The sequence below is a fragment of the Pipra filicauda genome, unplaced genomic scaffold (genome assembly GCF_003945595.2).
Source record: "Pipra filicauda isolate LSUMZ 115617 unplaced genomic scaffold, ASM394559v2 scaffold205_size1947385_pilon, whole genome shotgun sequence".
Taxonomy (NCBI): domain Eukaryota; kingdom Metazoa; phylum Chordata; class Aves; order Passeriformes; family Pipridae; genus Pipra; species Pipra filicauda.
In genome coordinates this window covers 1,237,752-1,263,201 of record NW_024104316.1, presented here as the reverse complement: position 1 = coordinate 1,263,201, position 25,450 = coordinate 1,237,752, and the positions used below count along the sequence as shown (strand labels likewise).

General features: G+C 56.6%; 3 protein-coding genes across 3 annotated transcripts; 2 read left to right on the top strand and 1 right to left on the bottom strand.

Moving 5' to 3' along the window:
- The first annotated feature begins 1,053 nt into the window (after nt 1-1,053).
- Nucleotides 1,054-16,405, top strand: AARS1 (alanyl-tRNA synthetase 1). Its single transcript, XM_027716067.2, has 21 exons — nt 1,054-1,088; nt 2,463-2,671; nt 3,287-3,475; nt 4,110-4,255; nt 5,378-5,569; nt 6,003-6,147; nt 7,085-7,230; nt 7,763-7,871; nt 7,969-8,119; nt 8,486-8,610; nt 8,885-9,029; nt 9,659-9,837; nt 10,331-10,444; nt 11,152-11,358; nt 11,988-12,172; nt 12,612-12,720; nt 13,420-13,533; nt 13,814-13,933; nt 14,442-14,528; nt 15,737-15,850; nt 16,139-16,405. Exons 2-21 carry the CDS (start codon nt 2,528-2,530, stop codon nt 16,322-16,324), a joined length of 2,907 nt encoding a protein of 968 aa, XP_027571868.1. The 5' UTR covers nt 1,054-1,088; nt 2,463-2,527; the 3' UTR covers nt 16,325-16,405.
- A 152-nt stretch (nt 16,406-16,557) lies between these two features.
- EXOSC6 (exosome component 6) lies at nt 16,558-18,011 on the top strand. The gene has a single exon (XM_027716091.2). It carries the CDS (start codon nt 16,567-16,569, stop codon nt 17,398-17,400), a length of 834 nt encoding a protein of 277 aa, XP_027571892.1. The 5' UTR covers nt 16,558-16,566; the 3' UTR covers nt 17,401-18,011.
- Nucleotides 18,012-18,366: 355 nt separating this feature from the next.
- Nucleotides 18,367-25,384, bottom strand: LOC113985379 (RNA-binding Raly-like protein). The gene is made up of 7 exons (XM_027716094.2): nt 25,284-25,384; nt 23,312-23,390; nt 21,032-21,082; nt 20,559-20,707; nt 20,131-20,244; nt 19,702-19,868; nt 18,367-19,319 (listed from the first exon to the last, which is right to left on the bottom strand). The coding sequence occupies exons 1-7, from the start codon at nt 25,318-25,320 to the stop codon at nt 19,281-19,283; spliced, it is 636 nt and encodes a 211-aa protein (XP_027571895.2). The 5' UTR covers nt 25,321-25,384; the 3' UTR covers nt 18,367-19,280.
- Between the last annotated feature and the right edge of the window lie 66 nt (nt 25,385-25,450).

Genomic DNA, 25,450 nt, shown 5'->3' with positions numbered 1-25,450 from the left:
GGCCAGCGCTGAGCAGGGGAGGCAAGCACCAAGCGACCTTTGGAAAGGGCTGACCGACAGTGGCCAAGGACAGCAGCACAGGCATGCTGATGGCTCGGGAATCACAGCCCAGGGGCAGAAAGGATCCACTGGGGAAGAGATGCTCTATCCATGGGAACAGCCAAGGCTTCAGGGAGGGAGTGGGGCTGTGTTGGGCGGCCAAAGCTCTTGGGCCGGCACTGCACCGTACATTGTTGCAAAATGTGGAATGTGTCTCTAGATTATCTCAAGTCAGGATGTTCTTTGATGTTAGATTTTTGTATACTTTCAAGCCTAATCAGCAAGAAAGGAGGGCTAATCAGTGGAACAGGCAGCAGCCAGCATCCCTTACTCAAGGACATTCTGGAACTAATAAGCTTTAGGGATGACATTGCTAACTTGGCAAAATACTCAAGGTCCATGTGTCCTAGACCTGAACTATCTTCATTATAATACTAAAAATCACACCTACAGGTTGAAAGGACCGTGCCCAGGTGAAGACCCTTGCCCTGAGCATGCGCAGAATTTATCTGGGGTTGTGTGATTTGTATGAGAATTACTAATCAATCCTAATAGAGCAGACTGAAAGGTTACTGTAACGCTTGCAAAGTCACTAACTCAGAATTTGAGTGCAAATAATGGCGCAGAAAGTCCAGTGGGGCGTGCTGGGCTTGTGGAACACCACCGAGCGCCCAGGCTCAGGCAGCTCTGAAATCAGGAATCAGTATATCTCTCTCTCGTGTCTCAATGTCTCTCTCTCTCTCGTGTGTCATTACTGGCTCGTTGCACACAAGCTCGATTTTTGAGGGTGACCTCACTGCGCCCACAGGTCGGGCACCCCTAAAATGGCGGCGCCCAGAGCGGCCTCAGCCCGGCCGCGTCACGTGGCCGCCGCGTTCCCGCCATTGCATCAGCCGGCGGCGGGCCCGCCCCGGCGGCGGCGGGGCGGGGCTTGCGCGGAGCGACAGCGCCGGCAGCCAATGGGAGCCGTCCCGGCGGCGGAGGGGCGGGGCGGGGCGCGCGCTGCGGCGGCCGGCGGTGAGGGGCGAGGGGCGGCGGCGGCCGCGCAGGTACGGCCGGGGGGGACACGGGGGGTCTGCACTCCGGGTTTGGCCGCCACGGCCCGCCCGGAACCCCCGGGCCCAGGGGAGAAGGGCAGGAGGGAGGGTAATGGGGGAGGGTGGTGGTGGTGGCGGTGGCGGTGCCGCTGGTCGCGCCCCAGCCGGGCCCGCGGGGGGGATGGCGGGCCCCGCGGGGGGATGGCGGGCCCAGCGCTTCCCCCGCCCCTCCTCGGGCACTGGAGAGCGGGCGGTGTCCGGGCAGGGCCTCTGGTCGGCCCTGTGCACGGTCCTTCCCTCCTCGGGTCATTCCCTCCTCCAGCGTCGAGGTTGAACTCGATGACCCCAGAGGAGTTTTCCAGGCTCATTGATTCTGTGACTCAATGAACTGCTCCCAGGCCCTGCTCCTGTGGGGAACTCCCGTCCCTCGGCGCCGCAGCACGCTGCTGGGAGCTCGCCCCCCCTCCGTGTATCTGCATTGCGCTCCGCTGACAGGGACAGCTCTGTGCACCCGTGGGACACTCGGGCGGTGCTGCCCTGCAGGCTGTCACTGCCTCTGGGGTGCCTGAGGGCATGTGGGTCCTCCCAGGGAAGGCTTCCAGGCATCCCTGGAGCTGTCTCTGCTTCGAGCAGGGAGGGCGGACAAAGTGATATTCAGGGGTCATTTCTGAACTTGGCTCTTCTGTGGTTTAATTATAGAATCAGAATGGTTTGGGTTGGAACAGACCTTAAAGCTCATCAAGTTCCACCCCCCTGACATGGGCAGAGATACCTTCCACTAGACCAGGTTGCTCCAAGCCCCATCCAGCCTGACCTTGGACACTTCCAGGGATGGGGCAGCCACAGCTTCTCTGGGCAACCTGTGCCAGGGCCTCCCCATGCTCACCAAGAAGAATCTAGCCTAAATCTCTCCTTTTTTGGTTTAAAACTGTTCTCCCTTGTCCTATCACTATCTGCCCATGTAAAAAGTCACTCTCCCTCTCTTTTATAAGCCCTCTTCAGATACTGGAAGACCTCAATGAGGTCTCCCCACTCCTGCATTTATTCACCTTGAGTGCTTTGGCAACTTGGCAGTTCCCCCCTCCATCCATGTCCCTAGCAACACAAATGCGACACATTAAGTTCAGTATCCATGTGAATTTGCAATTTTAAAACCATGTGTTTTCAAAGAACAGGTAACTTGATGTAGAGCCCCGAAATCAGGGAGGTTGGGCGAGAGGAAGTTTGGGGTTGGGCCAGCGCTCTTTGGGGCAGACCGATGGTTGAACTGAGGAGCCAGTGAGTACTTAATGTGGGGGGGACCCTTTCAAGAGATGGAGACAATGATCCTCATGTTCAGCTTGAGCTTACAACACGTCAGAGCCTTGTTTGTTGTTGTTTCTTCAGACTGCACCGAGGCCTTGCCGCTTCCCCGCCGCTTGCTTTGGACAGCGGTGACTGGCAGCCTCAGGATGGAGGCCACGCTCACCGCCAGCCAGATCCGGCAGCGGTTCATCGACTTCTTCAAGGAAAACAAGCACACCTACGTGCACTCATCTTCTACCATCCCCCTGGACGACCCCACGCTGCTCTTTGCCAATGCTGGTATGAATCAGGTAGGTTTCCCACCCTGGCACTGCGGTCCTTACGAACATATCCTGTTGAAACCCTTGAGGCTGTTTGCAGAATTTTTTGTGTGGAAATTATTATTTTCTCCGTCTTCCGTCTGGTCACAATGAGGTGGTTGGTGTGTCCTGCTGGAATCCTCTGTGCCTTCACAGAATTGACAGGAGCACTGGAAGAGAGGTCCCTGTGATGGGAGCTCTGCCAGTCTCCCTTCCTTGACCCTTTGTACCACAGCCAGTCCTGGCACAAAGGACTAATGGCATCTTTAAAGAGCAGTTGGGACTGACCTGCTGCACGGGCTGTGCTGCAGATCAGCACCCAGTTTTTATTTTTTGGCAGCTGGGAATCTGACAGCTTCCAGTCCCTTTGGAGGTTCCAGGGTTTAGTGGGCTCCAGAAACGTGTGTGAGTGAGTGCTGAGTTCTAGGCAGTGCTGCAGCCTTGCCACAGGCAGGAGCAGCAGGTTTGTTTCTGAAGGGTGCCTTGGATACGTCCAGACCAGTGATATTGTCACACAGATGACACACACTGCCTTGCTGTTGCTTGCAACATTTGGAAACAGGCTCTGAGTGCTGGTCTGAGTTGCCCTTTTTTCTCTTCTCTCAGTTCAAACCCATCTTCCTCAACACTATCGACCCCTCACACCCGCTCGCTAAACTGAGCAGAGCCACCAACACTCAGAAGTGCATCCGAGCAGGGGGCAAACACAACGACCTGGACGACGTGGGGAAAGATGTGTACCACCACACCTTCTTTGAGATGCTGGGGTCCTGGTCCTTTGGGGATTACTTCAAGGTAAAGCAGGCTGGGTGCAGCTCTGAATCTCTGGCACAAATTTATCTCTGTGAACTCAGCAGAGCGGTTGCCAGGATGAAAGAGAATATGTTGGCACAGAGGTGCTTGTGGCTCCTTTGGGATAAATGAGGTTGGAAGCTGCCCCGACCCTGCAGAATGATTTGAGATTAATTACTTAAGGTTTACAAAGCTGATTAAATTAACTCTGCTAGTTTGGAGTCTTCAGGCAGAGGTTTTAGGGGTTGTCCTGGAGCTGTGGGGAATTGCGTGTGCTGTGCAGCTATGGTGGACCTTCAAACAGGAGTGATCATACAATGATGATGTCCTTTCCCAAGCTTCTTGATAGTGTAGTGCTCAAAGTCAGAAGGAGGATGTTAGGAATACAAAACAACAGCAGAATTAAAAGGCTTTTTGGGGGCAGTAAACATACCTAGGAGTTAACTTGGCTGCATCAGGAAAGTCATTTGAGATGTTTCTTGTGCTCTGTTCACTGCATATATTAATTTGCCTCTTATGTCAAAGGCTGGAAAGTTTTTGGCAGTTTACCTGCTGGTACCTGCAGTGGCCAGTACTTTGGATGTTGAAGAGAAGCTGTCTTTGCACTCACTTGCTGACCTCATCTTTCCTTCTGCAGGAACTCGCTTGTAAACTGGCACTGGAACTTCTCACCAAGGAGTTTGGCATTCCTGCTGAAAGACTCTATGTCACTTACTTTGGTGGAAATGAGGCTGCAGGGCTGCAGCCAGACCTGGAGTGCAAGCAGATCTGGTTGGATTTGGGGTAAGGCCTTTCACTGAGGAAGGTGCATGTTTTGATGAGCAATAGTAATTTGTTTGGCTTGGCTAGGAGGAAAAATTCTTCACAGAGACGGAACAGAAGAGGCTGCCTGGGGAAGTGGTGGAGTCACCATCCCTGGAGGGACTCAAAAGCTGTGTAGCTGTGGCACTTGGGACATTGTTTAGTGGTGGGCTTGGCAGTGCTGGAGTAACAGTTGGACTTGATGATCTGAAAGGTCTTTTCCAACCTAAATGTTTCTATGACTCTATGATGGCATGTGTTATATGGCAGAACATAACACGTGGCAGGATGTTTTAGCAAAATTGAAGTGTCACAAATAATGTTTGCAGGGTGGTGGAGCTTTGAAACTAAAGGGAAGTACTGGTATTAGATAGAAGATACTGGGAGCTCTGGTTTCAAAATCTCTTGTGAAAGCTTAACAGGTGCCCCAGTGGGTCAGATGGATGGGCTGTCCTGCCCAGTGTGCTGCTGCTGACAGCATTTGAGAAGATCATGGAATCCTAGAACCATGGGATGGTTAGGTTGGAAGGGACCTTACAGCTCGTCTTGCTCCAAGCCCCGTCCAACCTGGCCTTGGACACTTCAGGGATGGGGCAGCCACAGCTTCTCTGGGCAACCTGTGCCAGGGCCTTACCACCCTCACAGGGAACAATTTCTTACCAATGTATAATCTAAATGTGTCCTCTCTCAGTTTAAAGCCCTTTTCCTTTCACTACATGACCTTCTAAAGCTGGAGTTCCTCTCCAGACTTCTTGTGTTCCCCTTTAGGTACTGAAAGGTTTCAACAAGGTGATCCCAGAGCCTTCTTTTCAGGATGAACAATCCCAGTTCTCTCAGCCTTTCCTCATAGGTGACATGCTCCATCCCATCCCTGTCTCCTTGCTGGTGGCCTCGCTGAGGTGTTGTGTAAGCCTCTGCCTCCAGCTGGGACAGGTGCCAGTGTTCACTTGATCCCCCTCAGCGGGGATCCTGAGACTCAGGCTCTAAGAATTCATCGTCTCATCCAGGGAATTAGTGAGCTGAGGTTTCTCTGGTCTAGCCCTTAGTTTGGGGAATTCTTGCCTTGCTCTTAGTCTCTGTTGTTCAGTACGTTTCTTGTTACAGGCTGGCTGAGGGCAGGATTCTGCCTGGCAATATGAAGGATAACTTCTGGGAAATGGGAGACACAGGCCCCTGTGGCCCTTGCAGTGAGATCCACTACGACCGGATCGGGGACAGAGATGCTTCACACCTGGTCAATCAGGATGACCCCAACGTCCTGGAGATCTGGAACCTGGTGTTCATACAGTTCAACAGGTGAGCCAGACCTGCTTCCAGGTGAGACAGGTCGCTCCAGCTCCATGTGGGAGGCTGTTTGGGCTGCGTGCTCTTCTAACTGCCCCTGGCTTGCTCACCATTCCCAGTGGTCCAGGAGCTGAGCACGTTGTGATGCTCTGTCCCCTGACCCTCCTGTACAGAAGGGATCAGTCATGCTGCTTTTGGGGACAAACTGGAAGTATTTTCTCCCGTTTATCTGCCAGGAATTCAGTAGGGAATAAGTGCCATCCTGCTCTGGGTCTGAGTTGTCAGTGATGGTCTTGTTAATTATATTTTATCACAGTTGTCCTTTGTATGGCTTTTATGGGCCCGTGTCATAAATCTGATGGAACCAAATTTCATGGGGATGAGGAGAGAGACTGGGTTCCCCCTGCAGAGCCCCCATCCATAACAGCTCATCTTTCTTTGGCAGGGAAGCTGATGGGACACTGAAACCCCTTCCTAAGAAAAGTATTGATACTGGGATGGGTCTGGAGAGGCTGGTCTCTGTCCTGCAGAACAAGATGTCCAACTATGACACTGACCTTTTCCTTCCTTACTTTGAAGCCATACAAAAGGTAGGAACTGGGGTCTGATCCAGCTGTATCCATTCCCTGAATCCCTGGGGAGATGCTTGGGGATGGTCAGAGAGGGTGGTCTCTGCTTTCCCAGCTGCTCTGAGCCCCACAAGTTTGTGCTTTGCTGAGGGTAGGAATGCAGGCTGGCACAGTAATTGCTGTCCTGGAACATGTCTCTAGGGGAAAACACAGGATGATGAGTGGTGCAGCTTTTCCAGCTGAACTGTCCTGATGGCACAGTCCTTGGTCCTCTCCTGGTGGGAGATGCTCTGCAGTCCCTTTTGCCATGTGGTAGAGAGCACGTGGTGCTGCTAACCCAGAATCAGTTTTCAATCCTTCAGTCTCCCACCTGGAACACGCTGATCTGTAGAAAATTCCCTGAGACAGGAGTACTTTACCATGAACCGTGACAGCCACTTACAGAACCAGTGTGCTGTTGCTGCACTGTCTGATGTGGAGACCGCCTTACCTGTGCTGTTACAGCAGTATCTTTCCCTTGGATGTGGATAAAAACACCCCAAAAGAGGGAAGCTGGGACCATCTCCTGTGTGACAGAATTTGAAAGGTTTCTTGGCTGGGCAGGTTATGCCAGGCTGCAGTACTTGGGCCAGTGTGCAAAACACATGATTTCCCTCTACTCTGTCCTTTTCCTTCTCTCTTGAGGTCTTAATGTAGGGATATATTGGCTTTTCTTCCGTCTGGTCTGGAGAGCCTTTGGCCATGGAAATTCAGGTTGTAATGCCATGTAGAGCCCACAGCTTCCCACCTTCCCTGGCTTCACTGAGACACCTCTTTCCAGAGGAGTGTTCCTCCTCTGTGGCTGCCGGTGGTGGGGTGGGCTTGGCTTCTGAGGGCCTTCCCTGTTATTCTGCCATGGTGCTGGCCCCCACTGTCTGTAATCTCCCCCTTTGCTCACTGCCTTCCCCTCTCTGCTCAGGGCACAGGTGCCAGGCCGTACCAGGGGCAGGTGGGGGCCGAGGATGCCGATGGAATAGACATGGCCTACCGCGTGCTGGCCGACCACGCACGGACCATCACCCTGGCCCTCTCGGACGGGGGCAGGCCTGACAACACTGGCAGAGGGTAAGAAGGAGCTGCTGCAGTGCTGCCACTCCCTTTCTGTTCAGCACACCTTCCCTGAGGGCTCTGGGATCTCCTGTGTCTCTGGCATTAAAGCAGTAGATAACAGAGTGTTTGCTCAGGATATTTGATGCTTGAATCCCTGTAGTAAGGTCCACCCAAAAGGCCACAACACAAAGGTCTGAGGGTTCTTGTACACAGTGCTGCTGTGCCAGCCCCTGGAAAGGATCACTGTGGGCAGACAGGCACAAAACCCTGCTTGGTGCAGTGTTGCTGTTAAAAAGCAAGGAAGTTTGGGCTGGGGGGCTGTGCTGCAGGTGCCACTGGACTCACAGCAAGCACACAGTGAGTCTGGATCAGAGAGCTGGGGCCTGGCACCTCGCCTGTGCCTTGCTGCTGCTGTGAGCAGCTGCTGTGGGAAAAGAACCCTGCGCTCTCGGTCCTGGGAGAGGGTGCCAGTAGGTGGATGCTGGTGGAGCCCCTGAGAACAACTCAGAGGTGTAACATTTGCGTGGGGGGCTCTGCTGTTCCCTAGGTATGTGCTGAGGCGGATTCTCCGACGGGCCGTGCGCTACTCCCACGAGAAGCTCAATGCCCCCAAGGGTTTCTTTGCTACTCTGGTTGATGTGGTGGTGCAGTCACTGGTAAGTTCTTCTCCTGCTCCACTGTATCTGCTGAAGACTTCCTCTGCTGGGGTGTGTGGATCTCCATGCTGAAGGGCTCATCCTCTTGGGTCTGCAGGGAGATGCCTTTCCTGAGCTGAAGAAAGACCCAGATATGGTGAAGGACATTATCAATGAAGAAGAGGATCAGTTCCTGAAAACACTGAGCAGAGGGCGTCGCATCCTGGACAGGAAGATCCAGAGCCTGGGGGACAGTAAAATCATCCCTGGTAAGGCTGTGACTTCTGTCTGGATGCAGCAAAAGGCATTCAGTTTTTGGGATCACGTCAGGGCTCCACTGGGCTGGGAACTTAGAGGTGGTGGAAGGTGTGGGACAGAGTTGGAGTCAAAAGACATCTCTCAGAGCTGAGCCACACATCTCTCCTCTGGCCTGTGTTCACTTGCTCAGGTTTCAAAGCTGCCCAGATCCCTGTGCTGTCAGAGAGGAGCCTTTTGGATGTTCACATTCTCCAGATCTGTTTGCTATCGTGCCGTAATGCAGAGCTAGTTGGGTGGGACAGAGCCAGTGGGAGAGCAGGGAAGGGAGCAGTGTATTGTGGAACATGAGAGCCGACTGCTCTGCCCTCTCTCTGCAGGTGACACTGCCTGGCTGCTCTATGACACCTATGGTTTTCCTGCGGATCTCACGGGGCTGATTGCAGAGGAGAAGGGCCTTGTTGTGGACATGGAGGGCTTTGAGGAAGAGCGGAAAAATGCGCAAGTAGGTAACAGCTCCAGGGGAAGCTGGGCTGTGAGCAGACAGGGAGGTTTCCCTTCCATGCAGTTTGCAGTTATGACTTGCTCCTTTCTTACTGAGTCTGCTCACACCCCATGTGCCAGAAAAGACAGGAGCACTCCAGCTGCTGGCACACAGCTTCCCAGGGCAGAGTTCTAAACCAAAGAGCTCTCAGGGATGTGAGATGTGCAGCTAGGCTGGCGTGCGTTGGCTGAAGCTGAGGTGGGTTTTCTCAAACATTAGTGCTTGTCATTGGCAGCTCAAATCCCAGGGCAAGGGAGCTGGAGGGGAGGACCTCCTCATGCTGGACATCTATGCCATTGAAGAGCTAAGGGCCCGAGGGCTGGAGGTGACCGATGACTCGCCAAAATACAGCTATGCTTCAGATCCCAGTGGCACCTATGGTATGAAAAACCTTCTCAGAATCATCTGCTGCTGCTGCTAAACCTTCCCTGGCATGCACCTCAAAGAGATCCCCTCTGGGCTCACCTGTCCTGGGACATGGAAGTGGGAGTGGAAAGGTGTGCAGGTGAATAGCCTGCTTATTACAAAGCAGGGAAAGGGAAGGACAGACTGGGAGGCCCATTTTTGCCAAGTTAAGGGGATTCCTGTTCCCTGCAGCTTTGTGTCTCCACACTCCTATGTTGGTGTTTCTCAGCTGCTGCTTTGCCACTGCTGCAGGAGACTGCAGTTTCTGCTTGGCCTGTTAGAGGGCTCTTGGCTCGTTTGCTGTGGCTCTTCCTGCTAATTCTTTGATTTGGTGGAGATTGAGGAGGCTGCAGAGTCACAGCCATGTGTGCTGCTGACTTTTACTGCACAGGCATGGAAGGCAGCGACAGTCCCTGCCTTGGAGGGCACTGAATGGAATTCCCAGCTAACTGCTGCCTTACTCCTTTCTCCTTACCCTCTGCAAATGTAGTAGCTGCCATGATCTCCTGCAATAGCTGGGAGATGTTGCTATGAAGTTCCACTCCCATGGGATGTCTACAAGGTTTTCCTATTTTACTGACACTGCCTGTCATCCTGGTGACAGATTTCGGGAGCCTCGTGGCCACAGTGAAAGCCATCCGCAGGGAGAAGAAGTTTGTGGAGGAGGTGTCCACTGGCCAGGAGTGTGGGATAGTGCTGGACCGGACCTGCTTCTACGCCGAGCAGGGTGGGCAGATCTATGACCAGGGCTACATGGTCAAGGATGACGACAGCAGGGAGGATGTGAGTGGGCCTGAGAGCCTTTTGTGAGATTCAGTCTGACCCCGGGGCCTGGGCAGAGGGGGAGAAGGGGCCAAGCAAGCTCCAGCAATATCCCATCCACGTCAGGTGTCAGGCGTTGCACGGGTTTCATTTCGGGGTTGCAGCACGACACAGATATGCTGGAGTTTTGTTCCCCTTGCTTCTCGGGGAAGTGGAGACTCTGCTGCTGTTGCCTGTGGTGGTGGTGCTGAGATTGCCCATGGGCAGTGCTCTCAAACCATGATGGGGAGCTGAGGTGGGGAGCTCTTTCTGTGACCCTCAGCTGTGTCCCACCTTCATTCACTTCTCTGCTTTGCTGTGTGCTGTGCCTGGGAACAGGTGTGTCTTTCTCCAGCACACACCCTCTCTCACTCAACTGGGACCTTTCCAGTTGCAGCTCAGACCTCTGGATAGATAGTTTGTCTCCCCTTGGCCTCTTGCTCTGCTTACATGGGGCATTTCCCTCTTTATACAGAAAACAGAATTCACTGTGAAGAATGTTCAGGTCCGAGGAGGCTACGTGCTCCACATAGGAACTCTGTATGGGAGCTTGAAAGTGGGAGATCAGGTCCACCTGTCTATTGATGAGGTGAGTTAAGACATGGTGTAACACGTGGGCTCATCTCTTTTGCCTGGATTTTGTCTCCTTCCTTTTCATCAGTACCGCTCTGGGGGCCTGATGTTTGAGGCCTGCCCTCCCTGCAGCACATGATCAAGCAATGCCTGGCTGACTCCAGGCCTCTCCTGCTTGGCACCTGGCTTTCTCCTACCAGGAGGCAGATAATGCCCAGCTGGCTCAGAGCCACACTCTCTGGGTTTCCTGATCAGCAGCAGAAACATGTTTTGGGTCATGACTGGAAGGTAGAGCTTGTATGGTGCCCCACTGCATGGGGACAGCAGGAGGGAGCCTGGGCTGCCTGCCCCACTCCAGACATGGCTCCTGTGGGCTCAGCCTGCTGAGTGAGTCCTGGGTTGAGCCTAGTCTGCAAAATGTGTTTCCCTTCTCTATAGAGGCATCATCTTTGGAGGAAGAGGGGAGGCTTCCATCTCGCAGTGCTTTTCCCTGCTGAGGAGCAGATCAGTGTCTGTGACCTGGTCTGTCCTTGTCCTCCCACCAGACACAAATTTGGTGGGGAACACCCTGCTCCCTTAGCTGAAGCTCTAGGGCAGCAAGTGTGGCCGGTTGTTTCTGGTCTCCTGTGCTAGTTTAGGGTTCTGTCGGAGGGCAGCAGCCTCCCCTTCACCTGCTGGAGGCCACAGTGCAGGGCCCCGTCTAACAGAGACTTCCTCCCTCAGGCCAGGCGGAGGCCGGTCATGAGCAACCACACGGCCACCCACATCCTGAACTTCGCCCTGCGCTCCGTGCTGGGCGAGGCCGACCAGAGGGGCTCCCTGGTGGCACCGGACAGGCTGCGCTTCGACTTCACAGCCAAGGGAGCCTTGTCCACCCAGGAAGTGAAGAAAGTCGAAGGGATTGCCAACCAGATGATCGAGGAGTCAAAGGTGGGTGCAGCTGACAGGTTGTATGCCTGGAGTCCAGCTTTTGGATGATCTGGGATGCTGGGAGCTTGGCATGCAGGAGTCTTCTGTGCACAGATTGGCATCACCTCAGAGGGTTTTGAGCAGGAAAACGCCATGTGGGTTGCTCTGTTCATTGGTCCCAGGCCCTCTCTAGGGTTGGCGTGTTCCCATGCCTGCTGTAGTGTCTCACATTAGCTAGAAGAGTCAGGAAGTCAAGCAGAGAAGTTTTGCAGGCCTGGCTGGATTTACATACACCCAGACAAGCCAGTGATGTGTCACCAAGGGCGAGAGAGTTGCTCTGTCTGGTGCCAGGCCTATGTCAGAGCAGACCCTGGATAACCCTGTGCTCTGCTCAGGAGTCTGTGTTTGGAACCATTTGCATGTACAGTAGCACACAGGGAGTCTGAACAGGTGGTATTGGGAGTCTTGAACATGGGACATCTGCCAATACCTTTGGAATTCTTGCAGCTCAGCAAACCCCAGCTTGGGTGAGGCACAAGGCTTCACTTTTAGCATCTTTCAGAGAAAGTCATAGTTCCCAGGGAATGTGAGTCCTCAGTCAGAGCTGATAGGACCTGCTCTTACCCACATCCCTTTCCTGTCCTCTGCAGACTGTGTATGCCAAGGACTGTCCTCTCGCAGCAGCCAAAGCTATCCAAGGACTGCGGGCAGTTTTTGACGAGACCTACCCCGATCCTGTCCGTGTGGTCTCGATTGGCATCCCTGTGGAGGAGCTGCTGGCTGACCCCTCTGGTCCTGGGGGCTCCATCACCTCAATTGAGTTCTGTGGAGGCACGTGAGTATCTGGAGAGGCAGGGAAGGCAGCAGGGAAGGAGGCAGGGTGGCTGAAAAGGAGTTCCTGTGGAGCCCAGTCTCTGCTGGGAGTGCTGTGGGTACATGCAGGGCACAGCCAGGGCAGAGCTGGAGGCGGTGGTGATGTACCTTTGCATTCCCACTCCTCAGGCAATCCGTGTTTAAAATCAAGACTTTGCAAGCAGGGAACTGCCCGTATTGCCCTGCCCACACGCAGGGTCTCTGGCAGTGCTGGGAGCACAGCCCTTGCCACCCTTTCCTTGCTCTTTTGCTTTTAGCAGCTTGGTTGGGTTTTCTGCCTGTCCCCACACTTGCTGCATCTCCCTGGCAGAGTGGTTGTCTTGTTTCTGTGCTGATTCCTGCTGAGATGAGAGGTGGACTGCTAACTGTCTCTTGTGGGTCTGTCTGGGTTCTTTCCAAAGGCACTTGCAGAACTCCAGCCACGCTGGCCCCTTTGTGATTGTTTCAGAAGAAGCCATTGCTAAAGGCATTCGGAGGATAGTTGCAGTCACCGGGGCTGAAGCTCGGAAGGTAAGGGGAGGCAGGAGAGATCCTCTGTGAAATTCCACGTATTAACCCTATGCCAGAGTTCCTTTTGTTTGAATTTGTACAATATCCCTGTCAGCACGAGGGAGAATGAACAAGGGATGATGCTCTCCTTGGGAATAGCAGGGACTCAGGGAAAAGGGTGCTGCTGTTGGCAGAGGCTGGGCTGGAGGCCCCGGCTGTGCTACAGTCAGAAAGAGAAGGGGAGAAGTCCTGGCTTCTCAGTGTTGTGTCGGGGGGGCAGAGGGGCCCAGGGTGGTCTGTGGATGGCTCTGGGAATAGCTCAGGTTGCTTAGCAGAATGGGCTGCAGATGTAGAGCTCTCAGCAGCTGTCAAGGCTGGCAGGAGAGTGGTGAAGTCTGAGAACACAGTCCTCTGCTGCTGGGCTAGCAGATCCTGGGCTAGCTTGGGCTGGTGCTTCCTAGAGTGGGAGAAAGGGGTTCATGGGGGAGATGGTTTCTGTTTTTGAGGATCTTTCTTTTGCTTCTGGCAAAGAAAGAGTCATGGGGCCTGTCTGCCAGCATCATACCCTTGTTCTAGTCAAGTGCTTGTTGCTTTGGCTCTCTGTCTTCTGGAGGAGTTACTAAGCTCCATGCTAGGGCATTCCCTTCTTACCCTGGGGTGGTCAAGAGCCCAGCCTGCTCAATCTTCCTACCTGATTTAACCTGGATTGTTTTCTGCTAGGCCCTCAGGAAAGTCGACAGCCTCAGGAAACTGCTGTCAGCCCTGGAGGCCAAGGTGAAGGTCCAGACAGCTCCCAACAAGGATGTGCAGAAGGAGATCGCAGATCTCGGTGAGGTGAGGATGGTAGCAGTGCTCTGCCTCCCCAGAGTGAATGGGACCTTGATTGCCAGCACTGGGTTGCATTAATGAGGCCCATGTTCACCTTCCTGCTCCTGTCTGACAGCCCTGCATCCCACGGGTGCTGCAGCTGGCACGTCCTGACTGGGTTGTTGGCACTGGGAGAGGAGCGGGGCTTACTGGGCTCTGCCAGTTGAGACACTGAGGTTCATGAGGTGCAGCATCTCCTGGTTGTGGTCGCTAGTACCTTTAACCCTCTCCACCTGCTCTTTTGCAGACTCTGGCCACTGCTGTTATCCCACAGTGGCAGAAAGATGAGCTGAGAGAGGCTGTTAAAGCGCTGAAGAAAGTTATGGATGACCTGGACCGTGCAAGTAAAGCTGACATCCAGAAACGGGTGAGCCCTGGGCTGGAATAAAGGATAGTGTGGGAGGGCTACAGGGCACTCCCTTGGGAGCTCTGCTTGTGTCCATCGTGGAAGGGAGCTGAGCTGTGGGGACACCCCTCACACTGTTCAGTCTTCCAGACTCTCCTGCTCCCTCCCAGAGCACAGCTACCTCCGTGCCTGCTCCCTGCGTTGAAGCATGGCATGTGTCTTGGAAGTAGGGGTGCTCCTACCCTACTGGTGCCCCTGGGTGCAGGCTTCTTCTCCTGGATCCCACTGGAGTTTTCTGGAGGAGGATTTAACACATAACATTACTGCTACCTTGCAGGCCACACACCCACCTGCCAAAATATTTTACTCCTGGCTCCACAGTGTGAGGCTGCTCCAGGCTGGGCTGTGGGTGTTTTTGGGCACCTTGGGGGCCTCCATACCTGCAGGGGAAGCTCTACCTGTGTGGTTCTTGTGTCCATACACATTGTGGGTGCTCTAGTGTTTGTTTTCTGACCAATGTTGTCCTCAGGTGCTAGAGAAGACCAAGCAAGTCATTGAGAGTCACCCTAATCAGCCATGGGTCATTATGGAAATGGAAAATGGAGCCTCAGCGAAGGTATGGGAAGGCCTGGTTTCTCCTCAGCAACCTTCCTTGTGCCTTGAGGAGCAGCTGGATGGTCTCTGCTCCCTCAGGGAGGCAGTGCAGTGCTGCAGAGCTGTCCTTCTTCACACCTGCTGTCCCTGAGGAGGAGGAGGGACTGCTGGGGCAGTGGAAGTCATGATGTTTGTGGCCCCTGCAGATCAGCTCCAGGAGCGTTGTCCTGGGCTGGCTGTGTGGACAGGGCTGGGCAGAGAGCTGCCCCCCAGCTCTTGGGCACTGTAAGCCACAGCTGGGTTCAGGTTCTTCCACAGCCAGGGCTGAATCTGCTCCTTCCCTCCTCCACACACAAGTTTCTTTCCAAGCGATATCTGTTGGAATAATAGCTCCCTTTTGTGCACTGTGCCACAGTGCTGAGCCCAGCAGGTGCCAGGCAGCAGGGACTGATCGTGCCTGGGGTTGGAGTGCTCTGGTTTTAATGCCCTGTTTAAATTTCCACTCTGGGAGTCTTGGAGCTGATCCTGCTCGCTCTCTGTGGCCCTCCCTGTCACCATGACACCCACGCTCGCAGTGGGTGCCATCTCAGTGTTCTCCCTGGCAGAAGGGTGCATCCCAGGGGATGGCAGTGCTGGCAGCCCGGGGAGCTGCGTGTTCCCAATCCACCCAGAGCAGCGCTGCTTTGCTTGCCAGAGGACCTGCTCCTGGAGCTTCTGTGCTGCATCGTGCTGTCTGTGTGAACAAGGGATGATGCTCTCCTTGGGAATAGCAGGATGCATGGCAATCTCCCTGGTTCTTCCCGTGTGCCTGCTGTGTCTGTTAACCCTTGCAGCCTCTTCATGCTGTTTTTGAGTTCTCCTGAGTCACTTTGGAACAGCTGTTCCCTCCTGCTGGGGGGAGCTTTTTCCCCCTCCAGCCAGTAACTCAGGCTAAGGTTCACTCTGGGGCAAATTCTGCCAGTTCCTGGATAACTGAAGGTGGAGAAATAAAGGCAATTTCTCCTTCCTGCCTCAGGGGACACAGACAGGGCTTGTGTCATCTGCCAAGGCTTCTACACTGTGAGGGATGTGAATATGGCTTGTGTTGGGGAGGAGGAGGACAGCAGGGTGCTGCTGGCTGGTTTAATGCAAGTCCAGATCCCTGAGGTCTCTGTGGGTGCCATGGGGGCTGGAGGTGAGCTGGGTGTGAGTGCAGGGAAGATGTGCTGCAATAATTTTCTTCTCTTACAGGCCCTGAATGAATCTCTGAAGCTCTTCAAGACTAACTCCCCCCAGACTGCTGCCATGCTTTTTGCTGTGGATAATGAAGCTGGCAGGATCACCTGCCTGTGTCAGGTACCCCAGGTAATGCTGAGACACTCTGTATCTGCCTCTCCCTGAACCTTCCTGGGGGAGATGCAGCTTCCAGGCAGGAACTATCCAACACTCCATGGCCGGGATTGATTTGGGTTTGGCCAGAGCCACAACCCTCATGCTTTGGTGTATCATCAGTCTACAGAAGTGTGGGAAAAAGGTGGTGCTGTGCAAATGGGGAAGAGTCAGAACGTAACATGGTGGTAGGCATGGGTCAGGGAGACAGCTGTTTGTCCCTCAGTGCTGACCAGTGATTTTTTTTTCCCTTTTCCTGCCCAGGAGACTGCAAATAAGGGCCTGAAGGCCAGCCAGTGGGTGCAGGAGGTGTCTGGCTTGATGGATGGCAAAGGCGGTGGGAAGGACATCTCTGCACAGGCAACGGGCAAGAACGTGGGCTGCCTGCAGGAAGCCTTGAAACTGGCCACGGACTTTGCTAGGCTCCGGCTGGGGGAGCTGAAGAACTGACTGAGGGGTGGTCCCTGGCCCCCTTTTCCTACTGTTTCCCCTGCGCGGATTTCCTGTCAATAAAGGTTCCCTGCCCTGCTCGCTGCGGCCCTGCTCTACTGGGGGAGCAAGATAGGAGGGGAGGGGATGGGATGGGATGGGATGGGCTCCTCCTCCTGCCTGTCACAGCCTGTGCCTGTCCCCTCCTCCTGCCCGTCCCCGCCTCCTTCCTGTCCCCGCCCGCTGCCGCCGTCCCGCCGACCATGCCGCTGGATCACCGCCGCCTGTGCGGCCCGGAGGAGTCGCAGCCGCCCTCTCTGTGGGCAGCGCTCGCGGCCGAGGATGAGGACGAGGAGGGCGCGGGGGCCGCGCCGCGGGACCCCTGCTCTTTGCGGCCGCTGTTCGCGCGGGCCGGGCTGCTGAGCCAGGCTCAGGGCTCGGCCTACGTGGAGCTGGGCAGCGGCACCAAGGTGCTCTGCGCCGCCTGGGGCCCGCGGGAGGCGGCCGAGCCCGGGCCGGGCCGGCTGCTGTGCGAGTTCCGCCGGGCGCCCTTCGCGGGCCGCGGGGCGCGGGGCCGGCCGGGCGGGCTGGCGGAGCGGGAGGCGGAGCGGGAGGCGGCGGCGGCGCTGCGGGAGGCGCTGGAGCCGGCGGTGCGGCTGGGCCGGTACCCGCGGGCCCGCCTGGCCGTCAGCGCGCTGCTGCTGCAGGACGGCGGCTCGGCCCTGGCCGCCGCCGTCAGCGCCGCCGCCCTGGCGCTGGCGGACGCCGGCGTGGAGATGTACGACCTGGCCGTGGGCTGCGCGCTCTGCCGCCCGCCCGCCGCCACAGCCGCCGCCTGGATGCTGCAGCCCGCGGAGCCCGAGGAGCGCCGCGCCGCCGCCCGCCTCACGCTCGCCCTGCTGCCCGCCCTCAACCAGGTGTCGGCCGTGCTGGGCGGCGGCCAGGGCGGCCCCCCCGAGGACTGGGCGCAGGCCCTGCGGCTCGGCCTCGACGGCTGCCACCGGCAGTACCCGGTGCTGCGGCAGAGCCTCCTGCGGGCCGCCCAGCGCCGCGATGCCGCCGCTGCCGCCACCGCCGCCGCTGCCTCTGTGGCCTGAGCGCCCGCGAGACCCGGGTGCCCCGGTCTGGGGATGGGATCGTCTCCCAGAGCCCGTCCAAGCTGCCTTCGGTGCTGCCAGAGACCCCTGGAGCCTGCCTGATCAGCGCCTCGCTGTTGGGGATTGAAATAAGTTTGCTTTTAGAACATTAGAAGTTTATTAAGTTTAATTCTAACTACTGGAGACCACCACGGACCCAGCTTGTTCCACACCTCATGCTGCCAGAGACCCCGGACCCAGCCTGTTCCATGCCTCGTGCTGCTGGAGACCCCGTGAGCCAACCCTCGTGCTGCTGGAGCCCCCCAAAACCAGCCTCCATACTGTCTCAGCAGCCAGAGCCTGCCTGAGACTTCCCTTCAAGCAGCTGCTGGCACTGCGGGACCCCCACGTCTCACCATGGGGTGGCCCCGGCACCAGGCTGAGACCCTCACACCGAGCTCCCCACCACAACCATCTGTGCAGGCAGGGTTCAGTCACCCCTGGGCAGGAACCACACCGTGGCATGGACTGCACATCCCTTGGGCCTCTTGCCCGGGCAGTGCTTCAGGGCAGCAGAGTTGTGTTTTGTTGGCTTTTTTTCATAGTAATAAATCATTTATTTTCTGGTGAGTCTTCTGCCTGCAGAGCTCTGCTAGGGCCTCTGCTAGCCAAGGGCTAGTCCCTCCCTTCCATGATTGGGGTCACTCCCCCTCTATTCCCTCTGTTCTTCCTTGAGGGGTGCAGGTAGACCTGGGTGCTGCCTTAGGATCTGGTTGTTCCTGGGGATGGAGCAGAGCATCCAGTCCTGTGTGCCCAGCTGCACCGTCGTGGGCTGGTAGGGAATATTCTGGGTATTTTCCACTGGGAAACAGAGCAGAGCTGCAGGAAAGGCAGCATCCAAGAAAGCCAGGGACTGTGTCCGGCAGAACACAGAATTAGATACAAAAATTAAATGAGCACTTCAGACAGTTACAAACTGCACCAGAGTTAAATAACCAGAAAAAATAAATACAAATTATTTTTCTTTCCAGCACAATACACTCTTTTTACCAGAGCAAATTAGAAATACAGAACGAGTTCCTACCAGTGAGAGAAGGACGACCAAGAAATGAGGGACACGGAACCGAAATGTGATGCTGGGGAGCACGGGGGGACCAGGACTCCTCGGGTGCAGGTGAGGGGCCCTGGTAAAGCTCTCACAGGAGCCCCACTGACTGCAAACGCAATGCCTGGACAAGAACAGCCCGTGGAAAACCAGTAAGGAAAATACATTTGGGAGCAGGGGCAAATGGGAGCGATTGGGTTGGCATTGCCCCACTGCTGGTCACGCAGCTCGCATCAGAGCTAGGCTTGGCACCATCCCAAAATCCCGCGAAAACCTCCTGGAGATGGGTTAGGGTGGTTCCTCCTTCCTGTGGTGGGTCAGAAAGCTGCCACGGGCTGTACCTGTGCCTGCTGCACCAATTCCCAGCAGGGTCTGACAGTTGAGATGTGACCTGTGCCATAGGGGTGGGAACCCTGGGCTGCTCTCTCTGTGCCCCACAGCACCCTGTGGGTGAGGAGGTGCTACCAGCAAGGCAAATGGGATTTGGGTTGCTCCTTTGGGACATGGTCCTTTTTCTTTTGTTTCTGCTCCTCCCCTCCCTCCCCTGGCCACCTCTGCTTATCCCTAGGTCTGAAAACAGGAGGAAAAAGAAAATGAGCGCATTGTAACACAAAAACTTCTCTTGCCCCAGCCGGCCGGCAGCTGCCAGGGTGGGACACGGGGCTGCCGGTGGCTGGGGATGGCTGTGCCAGGAGCGGGCACCTCGCGTTGTGCCTGGCTGGAAGCCTCAAAAGAAATAATGAACACAAGCTGGGAAGGACTGGCCACACGGGAAGGCCACAGCATCCCAGTCCGGCTACTGGCTCCCCTCGGGATCCGACATGTGGGTTTTCACCTGTGAGGAGAAACACGCGGCATGGCCGTCCTCCGTGCTGGCAGCAGGATCAAACCCAGTGCCCTGCCCGGCACGGGGATCCTCGGGATCCCACATCCAGCTGGGGGATGTGGGTGAGGGAGCAGCACCTTTGATAAAAGGTATTTCTGCTCCGAGGGATTTTTTGCAGCCTTAGTGCAGCCTTGATTCACACCCAGGGGTTTGCTGCGGCGTGCTTGGGCCTGTCCCAGAGGCACCGGTGGTTTTAGCCCTGGCACCCAGCTGGAATGGCTTGGGGAACCCTGGTGGAGCACCTCATCTACTCCAGGAATCCCTCACCAGCAAGCAGATGTGGATTTTAGGGAAGCAGAGAGCCCAGCAGAGGATCTGGCCCTCCTCTTACCGTCTCCTCGGTGTCTGTGCTCTCCTCGGCGCTGTCGATGTTGCGCAGGTCACTGTGCCCGTCAGCTCCCACCCCCTCCTTCCCCCGCGACTCCCGGGACCCCTCTCCTGCTGGGGACGGCGACTCTCTCCCTGGCTCTGCCCTCTTCTTCTCACTCTCCTTGGACCCTGCAAAGCCAGAGACAGCAGAAATTTGGGGTACCTGTGCAAACATCAGCCCTGCCCTCGCCTGCATTCCCTTGTGCCAAAGGGCTGGGTTTTTACTTGGCAGGGAAGGAGAAGGAGGTAAGGAACCTGCCAGCCAGCTCTGGATGTCCTGGGCACACAGGGAGGGACCCTTACAGCCAGCTCAGGGTCCAGGCTCACATGTGCCCTCAGGTTGCCCAGCACAGACACCCCAGTGTTGGAGGGTCTGGGCCCGTCCCCTCACCCGTGAGACGCTCTCTCCTCTGGTCCATGCGGTCCAGGCTCTCCAGCAGACTGTCCACCTGTGCCTTGATCTGGCTCAGCTCCCCCTTGATGGAGTGCAGCTCTTCGGCTCGCACTGCAGGGAGAGGAGTTGTGAGGAGCCCACCCAGAGCAAGGAGGACACGCCATCCTGGGCAGCCACCTCTGAAGCATCCCACTCTCTGGAGCATTCCCCCCTCTGGAACATTCTCCTTCACAAAACATCTTCCTCTATGAAATATACTCCCCACCAGACATCCTTGAGGAACAGGAACGGGCCCAGGGGACAGTCACCACCCCAGTGCAGCCCAGGCTGCATCTGCTGGAGCTGGGGACTCACAGCAGCAGGGTCAGCACACACTGAGACGTGAGGGCTGAGCCTCTTCTTTCTCCCAGCCCTGTCACACTTACACTTTGTCCGTCCTGCCGTGGAGCTGGTGCTGCTCCTTGTCCCGGGCTGGGGACTCAGGCTGCTCTTGCCTCCTGCTCCCAGGTGAGTCCGTCTGGTCTTGACCGGGATGCGGTTAATGAGGGGGGGGATCTTCTGGTACTCATAGACCCTGCAAGGGCACAAGAGCACAGTGGCATGAGCACAACCTTAGAGGTGCAGCAGTACCCCTTGCCAGCCAAGAGAGCATCTCTTTGGGTCCCTGTGTGGTGAAAGGACCCACAGTGTGGGCACTGCCCTGCCCACATGGTGCCCCTGCCCCTTGTGCCCCCTCCCCAGGCCCCCAGCCTGTGGAAGCTGCGGCTCCTCAAAGTGGGGAAACACCACTGAGCCTCTCTTGGAGGCAGGGGGACAGATGCCCAGGGACACCCTGCTTTTCCACGATCACACACCAAACCCACACATGCTCATCCCGCTCCTGGGATGCTGCGCTCACCGGTACGGGAAGTCATCCCTGTAGAGGTCGTAGTCCAAGTCACAGTTACTGCTGCAGGAGGGGGAGAGAGGAGAACATGTCACCTGCTCTGTGGATCACCATGGAGCAGTCACTGCTGGGCACAGGAGGGCAGAGACACCCACCCAGCCTCCAACCCCCCGGAACAGGAGGCATTCCAGAGGATCCCACACAAGCTGCCTGGGCTGCAACATGCCCTGGGCGGTGTCTGTGCCCTGGCAGGGATCTTTCTCGAGGCAAACAAGGGTGTTGGGAGGGATGGTGAGAGCCCCCGGGGCAGCATCAGCAGGGTCTGTCCTCAGGAAGCTGCATTTAGAGTGCCCTGGTGTTAAACTCCACAGTCCCTGGCTCCAGGTGTGCTGTCAGCTCACTCGGCTCCAAACTAAGAACCAATCTGTCAGCGGATCCCCTCCAGTGCGGGCAGTGACATGTCCGTAATAAATCATGTGCCATGGACCAGGAGTGGGGAGTGGCGGGAGGAGGAAGAGGAAGAGGAGAAGGAGGAGGAAAGATGCTGAAGCTCATTTTGCTGCTTCAGTTCTTGCGGAGTCAGGGAGCTTAGAATTAAACCTAACCTAAGTAGAGACAAAGCCACGCTCCAGGCATCACTTGGAGCAGGGAGCCTTCCTGCTGTCAGGAATGGGGGGACCAGTTCAAAGTCCCCCAGGGCTCCAGATCTGGCTGCAGATGAGCTTGTCACTGTGGGATCAATGCTGGGGCTCAGGGAGGTCTGCTGAGGGGCTCACAGGCAACCTGGGCTGCCCTGCCTGGGGCACCAAGCCTGGGCCAGGCTCACCCAGCCCAGAGGGCAGCTTGGAGCCTGTCATGGGGCAGAGGCACCTCCTGTCCTGCTGCCACCCTACCTTCTTCAGGAATCCTCTGCACAAGGCAGAGCCCACAAGCATCAGCCCTCCTGGTAAGGGCAAGCTGGCAGCCCTGGTGACCTGCCTGCTCCTGTGCTTTGCATGTGGGGTTCAATCCTTGGGGTCTATTTTGGGAGCTTTTGGTCCAGACTTGCTGCCTTCCAAGTTTCTGTTGCTGTGACAGGGATGGTGTGTCCTTTTCATCCCCAACTCCTGCCTGTCCTGGGAAAACAGGGAATGGGCAGACAGAGAGGTGTCCCAACCCACACACGGGGCACAGGGAAGGTGCCTGCCCCAGTGGCTGCTGCTGCTGCATGGAGCCCACACTGAAAGGTTTGGGGATGCCACAGGACACCCTGTGCCGTGGGAGAACTGGTGGCACTGCAGGATACCCGGTCTTGGGGTCTAGCACCCAGCTAGGGACACAGCAAGGGGTTTCCTGGCTCAGCTCTTTGCTCAAAGAATCCCCTGGGAAGAGCAAAGGCAGTGGCTGCCACGCTCCAGCGCCCAAGGGGGCCAAGCAGTCCCGGCCCTCCAGTGCTGCCTCCCTTCAGCTCCATGGCAACAGGCAGAGCAATTAGTTCAATCAGGGCGTTTGCAAAAAAGCTCTTATGAGACAGAGGAGCCCGGCTCCAATCCCCTCCTCACCACACATCCACCGAGACGGGGAGACAACAGTGTGCAGGGATGGGGACCTGCTCTTCTGCCACCATCAGTGCCATCACCATCACCATCTCCTACCGCCATCCTCAGGGCCATCACCACCCCCGTGTGTCCCTGCAGGGGTGTCTGTCCCTGAGGAACAGCATTTAAAAGCCACAATTGCAACGGATATAGACACAGAATCGTAGAATTCTGGAATGGTTTGGGTTGGAAGGGTCCTTAAAGCTCATCTCATTCCAAATCCCTCTGCAATAGGCAGTGACACCTTCCACTAGACCAGGAAGCCCCATCCAACCTGGTCTTATGCATTTCCAGGGATGGGGCAGCCACAGCTTCTCTGGGCAGCCTGTGCCAGAGCCTCACCAACAGGAAGAATTTCTTTCTTATGTCCAACCTAAACCTGCCCTCTGTCAGTTTGAAGCCATTACTGAAGGAGGACAACATCTGTAACAGGCATGGAGACCACAGGGCTTCTCTGACTGCCTTCAGGTGGGGAGGGGGGGGTCCCCACACCCCACTGGTGACACACACCAGGAGGGGCCCAGCGAGGACTCCAGCCAGCATCTGTGTGGCCAAGAGTCCTGTCAGGATGGGGCAGGGACATCCCACAGACTTACACCTCCCAGCTGGAACAGTCAGAGGTGTGAGTGATGGAGAGCAGGGGGGGAAGAGCAGCCGGGTGTGGGACAGTGCCCAGCCCCCCCGTGCAGCCCCCACCCCACACACAGGCACTCACTGGTACAGGCTGCTGCTGTGCTGCCGCTTCTGGCCCAGCCTGGCCCGGCTCGGCTTGGGCTCCCTGGCCATGTCCAGATCTGTGGGGAGAGAGAGGAGGAGAATGAACCCACATAGACACATCTCTAGCACCAGCTTCCTTTGGTCCCAGCCACACTCCTGTCCCGGCTGGAGATGTCCCACTTCAGAAAATCTGCAGGACAAGCAGGAGGCTGGCAGCTGTCTGGATTTAAGCTTTTGCGAAGGACAGGAGCAGCCCAAGGTTGTGCCAGGACATGGAGCGGGTCAAGTTATCCCTTCCCATGGGTGTCCTGTCCCAAGGAGCCAAAGCTGGGCAAGCTCCAATTAGGGTGGCAGAAAGCACCTCTGATGATGAGGGTAATTATTTCAGAGACATTTCCCACCGCAGCGGTGAATCCACCTCTGCTATCACTCCTGCTGGGTGGATGGGCTGTATTTTGGGGAGGTCTGGGACAGCGGGACACCATGCCAGGGATGGGGGAAGCCCCACATCCTGCTGCTCTGCCCTCTCAAAGGCTGCTGAGACACATGCGATGCCGAGATGACGCGCAGCTCAGCGATGTCACATCACAGCTCCCCGGCAATGCCCTTCACCCCTTTGTGAGGATTTCACAGCCAACATCCACATAAAAGCCTACTTGAATCTCCTTTCTGCCTATACATTTGAGAGGCACCAATACGGTGGTTTAAATCTCCATAGATTTAATTTTGTGATTTTGGGGGACTCCAAAACCTCTCTGGCCCCTGGGGTAGGAGGTGGTGGGTGAGATGTTGAGGGGTCCCTCTTTTATACTTCCCCTCAGACACAGTAAGTGTGACCAGCTGTCCCACAGGTGACATTGTGGATGCCACTGCACCAGGGCACACCAAGCTGAAGCTTCCTGAGAGCTCTGGGAACACACTGTCCCAGCAGAGAGGTTTGGACCTCCCCAGAAGCGTGGATACTGGCCATAGGTCCCTCCAGCCCAGCATCTGCCAGAGGAAGTACCCTCCATCCCTACAGGGAAGAGGGTTTCTGAGAAAGATCCAAGTGGAAGGAAACTGGCACTTTGCTTTCCAGGCTGCCACCTTGTGTGGTGAAGTCTGTGGGCTGGCTCTGATCTCAGGGTGAGCTGGGGAAAGTGCTCTGTGCATGCCAGGTAATGCTGGCACCAATTTTTCATGGGTGCAGCCAGATTCCCAGGGACTGCTCAGGGCCAGAGCCCGCTGTTGACATCCCTCTCTCCAGCCCATCACACCCGCCCAGCAGAGACACTCACTCCACTCCCTGCCAGCACCCCAGCCAGGGACCCTGTCACAGGCCACCTGTACCGAGGGGACTGTCCTGCTGGGGCAGGGGACAGAGGCAGCAGAGCTCCATCACCCAGGGTCATTGGCCCTGTGTCTGGGCTCCCCTCCGTGTAATGGAAGGGTTCTGACAGAGCATCCCTGTCCTTGGGGAGTAATGGCATGGGGGAATAATGTATGGGGGAGCATTCCAGCACCGGGAGGACATCCCTGACCTAGAGGTAATCCCAGTACTAAAAGGACATCCCTGAGATAGGAGGGAATTGCACGGGGGCATCCCAGTACTGTGAGGATATATTCCTGTCCTGGAGGTAACGGTAGCGAGGGGTAATGGCATGGGGGCATCCCAGTACTGGGAGTGCATCCTTTCCCGGGGGTCACGGCATGGGGAGAACCAGGCATCCCGGTATCGGGAGGCCATCCCAGCCCTGGGGAGGGACTGGTACCGCTGTGGAGGGCACCTGGGAAGCGGCCCCACCCGGGGTGGCGGCGTTAGGGGCACCAGAAGGCTGCAGGGGGACACCCCCGCCTCGGGCAGGGCTACCAGTGCCGGGCGAGCATCCCGGTGCCGGAGCATCTCCCGGGGGAAGGGTGCGGGAGGAGGGCCGATCCCGCGGGAGGGATACCCGGGGGGAGGATGAGGGCCCGATCCGGCCGGTACTCACATCTCCAGCCCGCGTCCCCGCTGCCGAAGAGCGTCATGGCCCCGCACCGGCCCCGCACCGGCCCCGCACGGACCGAGCGCTGCCACCGGGCGCTACCACCGCCGGGCGGGGGGGCCGGGCCGCACCACCGCGGCGCGGGGGGACACCACGCCCCGCACGGTGGTCCG

What these genes read in the sequence shown, in the direction of transcription:
- LOC113985379 (XM_027716094.2), bottom strand. Translation starts at nt 25,320, where the DNA reads ATGACGCTCTTCGGCAGCGGGGACGCGGGCTGGAGAT. An exon ending in AGGGATGACTTCCCGTACCG is followed by an intron (nt 20,708 to 21,031) that starts GTGAGCGCAGCA and finishes GTGCCCTTGCAG; the next exon opens with GGTCTATGAGTACCAGAAGA. An exon ending in CACGGCAGGACGGACAAAGT is followed by an intron (nt 20,245 to 20,558) that starts GTAAGTGTGACA and finishes CTCTCCCTGCAG; the next exon opens with TGCGAGCCGAAGAGCTGCAC.
- AARS1 (XM_027716067.2), top strand. Translation starts at nt 2,528, where the DNA reads ATGGAGGCCACGCTCACCGCCAGCCAGATCCGGCAGCGGTTCATCGAC. An exon ending in ACTTTGAAGCCATACAAAAG is followed by an intron (nt 6,148 to 7,084) that starts GTAGGAACTGGG and finishes CTCTCTGCTCAG; the next exon opens with GGCACAGGTGCCAGGCCGTA. An exon ending in ATTGAGTTCTGTGGAGGCAC is followed by an intron (nt 12,173 to 12,611) that starts GTGAGTATCTGG and finishes TTCTTTCCAAAG; the next exon opens with GCACTTGCAGAACTCCAGCC.
- EXOSC6 (XM_027716091.2), top strand. Translation starts at nt 16,567, where the DNA reads ATGCCGCTGGATCACCGCCGCCTGTGCGGCCCGGAGGAGTCGCAGCCG.